Genomic DNA, 13,344 nt, shown 5'->3' on the forward strand with positions numbered 1-13,344 from the left:
TAAGAAACAGGGCCCTCACACTGCTACCTAACATGCTCTTATTAAAGATGTTAAATTTGCACCATTTTATTATAGTGATTATGTTGGGACACTTAGATTTGAAAAAAAACCCGATGATTTCTTTTTCAATCAGCGACGGACATTTTATGAATACCGCAGAGAGGATCCGTCTCCCTGACGACTGCACCATCGGTTATATCATTGAGGCCATCCTGGGCGTGAATCTGATTCGAAGCCCACTCTTCCACTCCCACCTCGAGAACTTGCAGCTTGTCTCTAAATCCCAGGTTCAAAGCCAGGTATGTCCCACCACCGTCTTCCAAGCGGAATCACAGGGCTCCAGCCGGGTTCACCGTTAGATGCACAATTTGACAGATGGAACATTCGTTGCATTTCCCTCCTTGCCTGTGGATTCAGTAAACTGATGATGCACCAGTGCACCATTGCTATGGAAACAGTTCTTAACTGTGATTTTTCGCAAAGAGACCCTTGTACATAGCATTGCTTGGAATTTACAGCACAAAAGCAGGGCATTCGGCCCAACTGGTCAGTGCCACACCTCCTATCCATCTTCTTCTAACCCTATCAGCCTGTCCACCTATTCCCTCATATTCCTATCCGACTTTGCATCTACACTATTTGTCTCAGCTATCCCCTGTGGTAGCGAGTTTCATATTCTAGCCGTTCTCTGGGTAAAGAATCGGTATTGAATTCCACCTCTTGCTGCTGGCTCTTGGGGAGACTGTGGTATAATGGTCATGTCACTGTACTAGTAATACCGAGGTCCATCTAATTCTCTGTGGGCCATGGGTTCAAATCATAGCAGGGGCTGGTGGAAGTTAAATTCAATTAATAAATTTTTTAAAATGTGGAATTGAAAGCGAGCCTCAGTAATGGTGACCATGAAACAATCATCGATTGTTGCTAAAAACCCATCTGACTCACTCTTGTCCTTTAGGGAAGGAAATCTGCTGTCCTTACCCAGTCTGGTCCACATGTGACTCCAGACCCACAGCAATGTGGTTGACTCTTAACTGCCCTCTGAAATGGCCTAGCAAGCCACTCAGTTCAAGGGCAATTAGGGATGGGTAACAAATGCTGGGCCTTGCCAGTGACACTCACATCCCATGAAAGAATTTTTAAAAATGACCTATTTGTAATTGATCAGGTGCTTTGATAAACTGTACCACCCCTGATAATTTAATACCGTCTGTGTATAAAACCAATTTACACATCGTTTCAGAAATATGCGGATTTACGCAGATCAGCAGTAGAAGGGACAGTCCACTCTCTACATCTCCCCAGCCCAACATCATTCCCTTACCTAGCGCCTGCTGCCTCCCCCATCTCAAAGTCAATTCCTTATTTACCTCTAGGCTCAACATCAAGTTCAACAATTTCAGCCCTGTAATCTCTGCCTCTATTTTGTTTCCTTTTCCTTTGCAGGTTTCAGTTCCATTCTTGCTCTTCCCTTGTTGTTGCTTTCTGGCAGCAGCTGTTCATCCCTCTGCCATTCACATCTCGTCTAGGCAGGTCTTCCGGTTTCTTCACTTGCTCCATTTCCACTCCCATTTGGCCTCGCATCTACCAAATTGTTTGCCATTTAATCTCTCCTGTCTTCCACAGGCTGCCTGTCTTGTTCATTTTCTCCACCCTCGACCCTCTCACTTGCTTAAAACCTATTTCAATTCAAACTTCCTGGCCTTGAGGAAAAGCCAATGGCCTTGGAATATTAATTCCGTCTCTCTCTCTCTCTCTCTTTGCCAGAGAAGCTGAGCATTTCCAACATTTCTGTTTTTATTTCAGATTTGCAGTATTTTGTTTTTGCCCTTGGCAACCTTGCATATTTTACCCAGGATGCCTTACTCTTGTGTGGAAGCCTTTCATATGGAACTTGAGAGGTGACCTGATTGAAACGTGTAAGACCCGGAGGTGTCTTGGCAGGGTGGATGGGGGCGAGGAAGTTTCCTCTGGTGGGGGAATCTAGAACCAGGGTCACTATTTAAAACTAAGGGGTCGTCCATTGAGGTTTGACCTCAAGGGAGTGGGAGAGTTTAGTGGGCTGAGGGAAACTTAAATATCTTTCTAAAAATCTAACATTGTTTATATTTAACATTTAACTACAAGTACTGTTTAACTGCAAATACTGTTTAAAATGATTATTTCTAGGTCACTTTAAGTTATGGGACCTTTGAGAACAAGAAAAACATAATCGAGATGAAAGGAGCGTTTTCTGTTGATGAAGACCCTTCCAGGTGAATACATTGTACCCCCAGTATTGCTTCATTGTGAATAATAGAGATATTTGACTGGTTAAGAATCTGAGATCTCGGCTGTTCCATGCAGTGGTGGATAATGTATACAAGATGGAAATGATGGATGGCTCCTCATTGACTAGCCTCATGGAGTGAGAGGCTTCTTGTTCGATCTGTGGATCTTGGGTTATTGAGTCCCTGCCCTTTTTGAGGGTAGGGGAGGGGTGAGGGAGCTGATGTGATCACTCCATCCACCACCTTAAACATCCACTCCCTCCACCACTGGCACGCCATGGTAACAGTGTGTACCATCTACAAGATGCATTGCAGCAACTCACCAAGGCTCCGTCAACAGCATCTTTAAAACCCATAACCTCTACCATCTAGAAGGATAAGGGCAGCAAATACATGGGAACACCGCCACCTGCAAGTTACCCTCCAAACCAGACACCATCCTGACTTGGAACTATATTGTTGTTCCTTCACTGTCAAAATCCTGGAACTTTCTCCCTAATGACCATCTCCAACAAGATAGAATCTAACCATTGCCACTTGACATTCAATGGCATTACCTTTGCTTTATCCCCCACTATCAACATCCTGGGGGTTACCATTGACCAGAAACTGAACTGGACTAGCCATATAAATACTGTGGCTACAAAAGCTGGTCAGAGGCTAGGAATCATTCAATGAATAACTCACCTCCTGACTCCCCAAAGCCTGTCCACCATCTACAAGGCACAAGTCAGGAGTGTGATGGAATACTCTCCGCTTGCCTGAATGAGTGCAGCTCCCACAACACTCAAGAAGCTCGACAACATCCAAGACAAAGCAGCCCACTTGATTGGCACCCCATCCACAAACATTCAATCCCTCCACCACTGATGCACAGTAGCAGCAGTGTGTACCATCTACAAGATGCACTGCAGCAACTCACCAGGGCTCCTTCATCAGCATCTTCCAAATCCATAACCTCTACCATCTAGAAGGACAAGGGCAGCAGATAGATGGGAACACCACCACCTGCAAATTACCCTCCAAACCAGACACCATCCTGACTTGGAAATATATCGTCGTTCCTTCAGTGTCACTGGGTCAAAATCCTGGAACGCCCTTCCTAACAGCAAGGTGGGTGTCCCTACACCACACAGACTGCAGCAGATCAAGAAGGCAGCTCACCACCACCTTCTCAAGGGCAATTACGGATGGGCAATAAATGCTGACCCAGCCAGCGAAGCCCCACACCCCGTGAATGAGCATAAGGAAAAGAACAGGGGCTTGCCCACAGGGAAGGGAATCTCTTTAAGGCAATCACTCCCAGGCCACTCCTGTGTGCCTCTAGCAACACCATCAACAGTTGGAAACCCAGGGTCAGGTCGTCCTGGGAAACAAAGTGTAAGCTTTTCAAACTAAAGGTACATTTGTTGCCTAGTGCCTTTTCTGAATGCTTTGTTCTCGCTCCCTGGAGACTCTACGCAGCTTTTGTTGCTGTTGACAAACTTGGCCCATTTACAAAATCAGCTTATACATCAGGACTGACCAGAGAGAACCTGCCCTTTACCACACAGTCTGCAGGCTCTTGGTGACTTGCCTTGCATGAGCAGTTGATTGTATAGCTCATTGGAGGGAAGCTGGGAGCAGTCCAGCATCTTTCCTGGGAAGTGACCAATGGGAAGGGAATAAAAAAATCTCCAGTTGGGGGTTGGGAATTTCTGCCCAGTTAGCATAGCAATTGGGGAAAAGAATTGCGAGGACTGGTGAGTGTGGCAATGGGAAAAGTTGGCTACTGTTTGGCCAACTTTCCAGTCGCCTGTCGGAATTGATCTTCAGAGTCCGTTTTCAGGCATTTGAGGGGGTTTATTTTAACCCAGCCTGCCCAAGGTCAGTCGGGTGGAAGGGGGGTTAAAAATGAACAATAACTTGCATCGTAATGGGCGCCTTTAAGATAGTAAAACATCCCAAGATGCTTCACAGGAGTATCATCAGACAAAGTTTGAGGCTGAGCCATATAATGAAATATTAGGGTTGGTGACCAATAGCTAGCTCGAAGAGGTTGGTTTTAAGCAGCTTCTTAAAGAAGAAAAGTGAGATAGCAAGGCAGAGAGAAAATGAAAGTGCTGGAAAAACTCAGCGGGTCTGGCAGCATCTGCGGAGACAGAAACAGAGTTAACGTTTCGAGTCCAATATGGCTCTTCTTCAGAACTGAAGAGAGGTAGGAATGTGCTGGGTTTTATGCTGTTGGGAAAGTGAGGAGAGTCAAGTGGAACCTGGGGTAAGTCCAGGCAAAGGTTAGCGGGCAAGAGAGACTAAATAGCAAAGACGCCATGGGGTAAAAGACAAAGTGAGTGGTAATGGTAGTAGTAAAGACAGACAGTAATAGTCCAGAGTAGGTGTTAATAGAAGAAAGAAGGTCAGCTTTGAAAGCAAAAGCATTAAAATAAGATACAAACTAGCACTTGGATAGCTGGGGGGGGTGGGGGGAGAAATTCAAAATGGAGGACACAGTTCACGGCCTGAAGCTGTTGAACATAATGTTGAGCCTGAAGGCTGTCAAGGGCCTAATCAGAAGATGAGGTGCTGTTCCCCCGGGCAAGGCAGAGAGGTGTAAGGAAGAAATTCCAGAGCTTAGGAGTCAAACAGCTGAAGGCAAGACCCCAAAGGTGGAGTGATTAAAATCAGGAATGCGCAAGAGGTCAGAATTGGGGGAGCGCAGACATCTCTGCATGTTATAGGGTTGAGGGGTATACACAGCTTGGAAGGGGCGAAATCCTGGCGGTTGTTGAAAACTAGGATGAAAATTTTAATATCGAGATGTTTGTTTGACCGAGAGCCGTTGTAGGTCAGCGAGCACAGAGGTGATAGGTCAGCGGTCTGGATACAAACTAGGAAATGAGCAGCAGAGTTTTGGATGAGCTCAAGGTTACAGAGGGTGGAAGGTGGGACACTGGCCAGGGATAGTCCGGAGTAGCCGGGATTAGAGGCCTGAAGTGAGGCCTGGGCCCTTGCTCTGTAACATTGAGTTAAAATTTGAGTGCTGTGACACAAATCAAACACACAAAATCCAGAAAGGGAGGGGAGCAAATCGGGTATACCTCAGCTTTGCTATCAAAGACAGTAGGGTATCATACTGCTCCCCAATTGTAGCCGACTCCCTGGCCTGCTGGTTTAATGAGGGCACCTTGAGCCTGATTTGTTTCCTGCTGCCGCTCCATTAATAATCATTACCTCAAAATCATCTTTCCATCAGAAGAAAGGAAAGACAACAGCATTCAGTTCTGGAGCTCCTATGCTCTCAGGTTGGCATTAGCATGTTGCAATTAATACTCTATATACTGGAGTCTATAATCCAGTAAAGTTTTGATTTGTCTGTGTGTCTTTGTGCACGCGTGCCTCTTTGTGTGGGTTTATGTGTTTGCATGTGCTTCTTTGTGTCTTTGTGTGTGTGATGTGTGCGTGTTCCTTTGCGCATCCATGTGTGTGCACATGTCTCTTTGTGTGCATGCACGTGCATGTATGTGCTTGCCTGTGTGTGTGCATGTGTGTGAGCGTGTGTGTGCATGCACTTATGTGTGTGTGTGAGTGTGTGTGTGTGTGCACACATATGCCTCTGTGTCTTTGTGTATGTGCACGTGTTTCTCTGTGTGCATGTGTGTCCCGTGCATGTGAGCCTCTTTGTGGTCTTTGTATGTCTGTGTATGTGTGTCTTTGTGTGTGTGTGTGTGTGTGTGTGTCTGTGTGTGTGTGTGTGTGTGTGTGTATGTGTGTGTGTGTGTCTTTGTATGTCTTTGTGTGTGTGTGTGTGTGTGTATGTGTGTGTGTATGTGTGTGTGTGTGTGTGTATGTGTGTGTGTGTGTCATTGTATGTCTTTGTGTGTGTATGTGTGTGTGTGTGTGTGTGTGTGTGTCATTGTATGTCTTTGTGTGTGTATATGTGTGTGTGTGTGTGTGTCATTGTATGTCTTTGTGTGTGTATATGTGTGTGTGTGTGTCTTTGTATGTCTTTGTGTGTGTGTGTGTGTGTGTATGTGTGTGTGTATGTGTGTGTGTGTGTGTGTATGTGTGTGTGTGTGTGTCTTTGTATGTCTTTGTGTGTGTGTGTGTATGTGTGTGTGTGTGTCATTGTATGTCTTTGTGTGTGTATGTGTGTGTGTGTGTGTGTGTGTGTGTGTCATTGTATGTCTTTGTGTGTGTATATGTGTGTGTGTGTGTGTGTGTGTCATTGTATGTCTTTGTGTGTGTATGTGTGTGTGTGTGTCATTGTATGTGTGTGTGTGTGTGTGTGTGTGTGTGTGTGTGTGTGTGAGTGTGGATGTATCTGGATCTGTGTCCATGTGAGTGTGTGTGTTCTGTGGAGCATTGGGGGAGGGAGGGACAGTGATTAACCTCCTCACTGTGGACAAATAACCTGCTGACACTCAACATGCGCAGGATGCACAGACATTAAGAAATCTGCAGCAGGAAGTCATTGTCTCCTGGGGAGGAAGAGAAGGGGGGAGAAAGCACATGGGCAGAAAAACAGATTAAACCAACAAAATTATAATCGTTTGGGAAAAAAAATGTAACTTCTTTTGTCTTCCACAGATTCAAGTCCATTCACTGTTTACTTTACCCAGAAACACCTTGGTGTCCCTAAGAGGACACCCCTGACCTCTGTCATGGTGAGGATTAAAGGTCATGCACTGCCAACTCTGCACTTTCGGAAAGCACTTTGGGCCACTTCCATTTACAGAAAATGGTGTCAAGTTTAAAAAGAGAGAGAGAGAGGAAAGAAGGATAACTAAAACTGAAGAGTCGAGTTGACTGAGCTGGACAATCATTACTTGAACGGTGGTAAGAAAATGGCCACTCTTCCATGGTGTTCGTAATTAGCGGCCTTCAACTATGAACAAAAGAGATATGACAGTAAATAAGAAGCACAAGACTTCAACTAGGCCCTTGATCGGGAACTATTTTGAAAGAGGAAATATTTTAAAAGTATATATTATCTTATTTCTTTCCCCCTCACTTAGGGGAGAACTCTGAATGAAGCTTCCCCACACAGGGTGCCTTTTAGTGAATGATGAAGTCGGCCCTGTTTGTTGGCGAGGGAGCCTGTGTGATGAATTCTCAAAGGTTCAAAGAAAGGCAGTGATGCCACACCGTGCAGTAAGAAGCTAACTGATTGGCTGTTTCCTGACCACAATGTTGAACATCTCTTCAAAAGCCTGGAAAATATATTTTTTTTTAATTAAAAATGCTAAAGATTTATAGTTTTCATGATGCTGGTGTTCTCCCTGTTTTGTAATGTTTAAGTTCGCATTCTTCTGAATATTCGATTAACTGGATTGTTTTCACTTGTATCTCAGTCTCTTCTGGGTTCAAGCATTCCCTATGAGCCTGAGCCCTCTTGGATGGCCACACAATTGATCCCACAGGATCATTTGGAAAGGCATTTTCCCAGGGTCTTGGCCAGCATTTCCCTCTCAACCAATGCCACCAAAAGAAACAGGCCCAGCCATCTTCAGCTGTTTCATCAATGACCTTCCTTCCATCATAAGGTCAGAAGTGGGGATATTCACTGATGATTACACAATGTTCAACACCATTCGTGACTCCTCAGATATTGAAGCAGCCCTTGTCCAAATGCAGCAAGACCTGGACAATATCCAGTCTTGGGCTGACAGGTGGCAAGTAACATACATGCCACATAAGTGCCAGGCAATGACCATCTCTAACAAGAGTGATCTAAGCAATGCACCTTGATATTCAATGGCATTACCATTGCTGAATCCCTCACTGACAACATCTAGCGGTTACCATTGACCAGAAACTGAACTGGACTAGCCATATAAATACTGTGGCTACAAGAGCAGATCAGAGGCTAGGAACCCTCGATGAGTAACTCATCTCCTGAGTCCCCAAAGCCTGTCTACCATCTACAAGGCACAAGTCAGGAGTGTGATGAAAAAGTCCCCACTTGCCTGGATGAGTGCAGCTCTCACAACACTCAAGAAGCTCGACACCATCCAGGACAAAGCAGCCCACTTCATTGGCACCACATCCACAAACATTGACTCCTTCCACCACCGACACACAGTAGCCACAGTGTGTACCATCTACAAGATGCACTGCAGGAATTCACCAAGGCTCCTTAGACAGCACCTTTTAAACCTCCGCCACTACCATCTAGAAGGACAAGGGCACCACCTGGGAGCCCCCTCCAAGCCACTCACCATCCTGACTCGGAAATATATCGCCGTTCCTTCACTGTCGCTGGGTCAAAATCCTGTAACTCCCTCCCTAACAGCACTGTGGGTGTACCTACACCACATGGACTGCAGCGGTTCAAGAAGGCTGCTCATCACCACCTTCTCAAGGGCAATTAGGGATGGGCAATAAACACTGGCCTAGCCAATGACGCACATGTCCTGTAGAAATGAATGAATAAAAAAAAAAACAAATTGCCTGGCCATTTATCATGGTGCTGTTTGTGGAATCTTACTGTGCAAAAATTGCCCACCTCTTCCCTCACGTGCGGAGGATCTCAGCTAAGGTCACAATCTGCACGTAGGTGTTTTTCAGTGTGGGTGACAGCCAAAGAATCAGGGACAAGGTGCTTTCCCCCACAACACCCCCATCACCCTCCAAACCACACCCCCTCCCCCCTCGCTCCCCCACCTTCACCAAACAATCTTAAGCCCAGAGGCACTAAAGGTGGTTGTAGCACTTCAGTGCCGGGCTGCCCTGAATAAAATTGGCCAGCGGAGAGGAGGAACTGAAGTGAGGACCTCCCTGGGCCTGTGTGTCTGAATGCAATTACCCACAGAGCCACATAGACAATGTCAGGTCGTAGCATCAGGAGCTTCCTTCACAACTGCAGGAGTGGCCCTTTAAATCGGCCCTCTCAAAACCAGAGAGCTTTGAGTTACGAGGATCGCTGAGTGATTTTTAAAATTTCAAAAATGGGCAATATTCTTTGCCTCATTTTCAATCACTTCCACACAAGAACAATGGATTGTTGTGCATTTGTTAATCATTTTGTTCCCTTGGCCATTTCTACTTTTATATTTTATTCATTCTCCTCTAATAGACTCATATTGTAGATTAATAATGAATTGAAATTTGACACCAAGCGCAAGCAACCTTGTAAAATATATTGAACTTTTCGCCCGCTCCCTGGGGATATTTATGTTTTCCAAAAAGTTTTGCAGTCCTGCATCTAAAAGATAATTTCCCCTCTTCAGACCTGCCGCTATCCCTAAGTTCAAACGGGGCCACTCACAGGAGGACTGGAGCTGCAAGTTTCCCCCTAATCTCGACTTGGAAATATATCGGCCGTTCCTGCACTGTCACTGGGTCGAAATCCTGGAACTCTCTCCCTAACAGCACTGTGGGTGTACCTACACCACAGGGACTGCAGCGGCTCAAGAAGGTGGCTCACCACCACCTTCTCAAGGGCAATTAGGGATGGGCAATAAATGCTGGCCTTGCCAGCGATGCCCAAATCACATGAACAAATAACAGAAAAAAGCTGTATTTTAAACAAAGACACTTCATTAGAAGGACCTGCTTGTATATTTGTTACTGCGATTTGGAACATGCTGCCTGAAATGGCGGAAGTTCAGTTGTAAGATGGGGGAAGGTGGGCTAATTGGATAGCTCAATCAAAGACCCCGTAAAATGGGTTGACTGGTCCCCTCTGCTCCTTTATGAAGACACCTGCGGGCTTAGTTCCAGCTCTCCACTCCGAATGGCTGGTGTGACACGCACATAGCTACAACTAATTGCTCAGCCTGTACATCAGGGAGCTCAGGTCTATGAGTCCATGTGTAAATGTCACAAGTTGGCTTGCTCACACCTGTTGCTTGGTATTCGATGGGTGTGTGGGCAAAATTGAGGGAAATTGCCTCTCGTCCCCTTTTCACCCCTTGTTTTATTTTCAAACCAAAGACACCCACTACTTCCATTAGGGCTACCAACCCTCCAGGAATTGAAGATCAATCTCCAGGGCAACACTTCAAATATGCCTCAGGGTAAGAATAACAGGGGCATTAAAACCAAGTGTTTTTTTGGTTAAGAAGCTGCCAATCATTTGATGAAGAGAGTCTTCCTGCTTTCCATTTGGCCTGGGAAGGCAGGCCATCTCAAGACTTGACATGATGGGTGACCAACGGCGGGAATGTGGGGGTGGGGCAGTCGAAGGGGGTCATGTGATGAAGGGAGGAGGTCATGTGATGACATCTCCAGGAACATGAACACCCAGAGTTGGCAACCCAAATTCTCCCAGGAATTGTCTCAATGACTCGCTATTATTTTGGTGACAGATCAGCAGAAACCACTGGGACAAGCCCTGCTCACCCTGCTGGAATCTCTATGGGAATTATGCCCCATGCTTTCTCCTTGATTCTGGGACATGTGAGATCTTGCTTTGTGCAATTTGCTGCGCTTGCAGTCACAAGGAATCTCGACAGAGTAGATGGCGCAAAATGGTTCTCGTGGGTGAAAAGGGTTGAGAACCAGCGAACACCGATTTAAGGGGGTTGGCCAAAGGACCAGAGCCGACATGAGGAAAACCTTTTTTTTATGCAGCTAGTGATTAGGATCTGAGATGGACTGCCTGAGGGTGTAGCGGAGGCAGAGTCAATTGTGGCTTTCAAAATAGAATGTAATAATTATCTGAAGGGAAAAGATTTGCAGGGCTATGGGGAAAATTCTAAGGTTAATTAGGGCAATACACACACACATATCAACTGGATACTAGGCTGTGATTCACGCTATAGTTAAATAGCCAACTAACAGTCATTTCTCAGGTTCACTTATGAAGAAGCAAGTTCTGTTGAAATATCATCTGTTGCCACTCAAGGAATTGTGCCTTGGCTTGTATTTGTGCCTTTAGGAGAGGCAAAAATAGGCAATAGAGATTAAACCTGGGCAGCGATTAGATGGAGTTTGGGTTTTGAAATGCTACAGTGCTACGTGTCCTATCTGGCTTGCTGAAGTCAGGTGACCTCTGCCATGAGGCAAAATCTGTAAGCTGCCATCTTACAGATTGGTTAAATAAACACCTACAATGAGAAAGCATTGAGAAGCTCTGCTTCCTTTAAACATGAAACAGATGGAATAGGGGCATAGAGTACAAGGGCAATGAGGTTATGTTGAACTTGGATAGGACACTGATTCGGCCACAGCTGGAGTATTACATCCAGTTCTGGGCACCGCACTTTAGGAATGACGTGAAAGCATTGGAGAGGGTGCAGATAAGATTCACGAGAATGGTTCCAGGGATGAGGAACTTCAGTTATGAAGATAGATTGGAGAAGTTGGAACTGTTTATCATTAAGAAAAGAAGGTAGAGAGGAGATTTGATAGAGGTATTCAAAATCATGAGGGGTCTGGACAGAGTAGATAAGGGGAAACTGTTCCCGCTCCTGAAAGGATCAATAATGAGAGAGTACAGATTTAAAGTATTTGACAAAAGAAGCAATAGCAATATGAGGACAAACTCTTTCATGCAATGAGTGGCTAAGGTTTAGGATGCATTGCTTGAGAGTGTGGTAGAGGCAGGTTCAATCAAGGCTTTCAAAAGGGAATTAGACTGATACCTGAGAAGGAAGAATGTTCAAGGTTATGGGGAGAAAGCAGGAGAATGGCACTAAGTCAATCGCTCATTCAGAGAGCCGGTGCAGGCACGATGGGCCGAATGGCCTCCTTCTGTACGGTAACAATTGTGTGATCCTGTGACATGCCTTAGCAAGTGGCCCCACTTAGCCCTGATATCAAGAACAGCAGAGATCAGAACAGCTTACCAGTGCCCTGAAGCTCTGTCCTCCTCCTTCATCTCTCTTCCATTCTCGGGGTAGAGGAGAAGGTTAGCAGATCAAACAGCGGGACTTACCAATCTTGCATATGAAACCTGGAAGAGTATTTTGGGAAAGGAAAACAGAGAGAGGCAAAGACTTCACCAGCTCTGACTCTCTGAGAAAGAATAAGGCGAGGGATTACAGCCAAAGCAAGTGATGTTAGGAAACACTTCTACACACAAAAGGTGGGAGAAATTTCACTCTTCCGCAAATGCTGATTAATACAAGATTGATTGTTAATTTTAAATCAGAAATTGTTAGTTTGTTGTTATGCAGGGAAGTTAATGGATATCGGGTACAGTCATGTTGCAGATCAGCCAGGATCTCATTGAATGGCTGAACAGGCTCAAGGGACTAAGTGGCCTCCTCCTGTTCCTATCAACATCCTGGGAGTTACCACTGACCAGAAACTGAACTGGACCAGGTGTAGAAATACTGTGGCTACAAGACCAGGCCAGAAGCTGGGAACCCTGCAGCGAGTAACTCACCTCCTGACTCCCCAAAGCCTGTCCACCATCTACAAGGCACAAGTCAGGGGTGTAGTGGAATATTCCCCACTCGCCTGGATCAGTGCAGCTCCAACAACTCTCAAGAAGCTCGACATCATCCAGGACAAAACAACTCACTTGATTGGCATCCATCCACCACCTTCAACGTTCACCCCCTCCATCAATGACACACAGTGGCAGCAGTGTGTACCGTCTACAAGATGCACTGCAGAAACTCACCAAGGCTCCTTTGACAGCACCTTCCAAACCCATGACTTCAGCCATGTAGAAGGACAATGGCAGCAGATGCATAGGAGAACCACCACCTGCAAGTTCCCCTACAAGTCACCCACCTGACTTGGAACTATATCACTGTAGCTTCACTGTGGCTGGGTCAAAATCCTGGAACTCCTTTCCTAACAGCACAGTGGATGTACCTACACCTCATGGACTGCAGCGGCTCCAGAAGGCAGGTCACCAGCATTTACTCGAGGGCAATGAATGTTGGCTTAGCCAGCGACATCCACACCCAATGAATGAATCAAAAAAAATGTTATTGTGTTCCTACTGAGTTGTTTTCAGCCTCTGAGGTTGTGGAGTACATACAGCCTTTTTCAAGATTAAAGAATGTGTAGGCCGACACATCTCATGCTATGGGGACAAGAGAAAGTACAGAGATACATGATCATTGTAGCATCGGATAAATGGATTGGCCATAGAAACTGGTAACATTTAGCCCATCCGTACCTGTGTTGGTTCTAT

The 13,344-nt window shown here is 45.6% G+C and overlaps 1 protein-coding gene across 1 annotated transcript in view; it reads left to right on the plus strand.

Moving 5' to 3' along the window:
- LOC121271485 (beta-1,3-N-acetylglucosaminyltransferase lunatic fringe-like) overlaps window positions 1-7,514 on the plus strand; it is a 55,472-nt gene extending 47,958 nt beyond the window's left edge. The window contains exons 6-8 of the mRNA XM_041177466.1: window positions 134-299; window positions 2,170-2,255; window positions 6,837-7,514. Of these exons, the coding sequence (XP_041033400.1) occupies window positions 134-299; window positions 2,170-2,255; window positions 6,837-6,888 (304 nt within the window). The 3' untranslated portion in view covers window positions 6,889-7,514. The remainder of the gene's footprint in view (window positions 1-133; window positions 300-2,169; window positions 2,256-6,836) is intronic.
- The last annotated feature ends 5,830 nt before the right edge of the window (window positions 7,515-13,344 follow it).

The sequence above is a fragment of the Carcharodon carcharias genome, chromosome 31 (genome assembly GCF_017639515.1).
Source record: "Carcharodon carcharias isolate sCarCar2 chromosome 31, sCarCar2.pri, whole genome shotgun sequence".
NCBI classification, from domain to species: Eukaryota; Metazoa; Chordata; class Chondrichthyes; order Lamniformes; family Lamnidae; genus Carcharodon; species Carcharodon carcharias.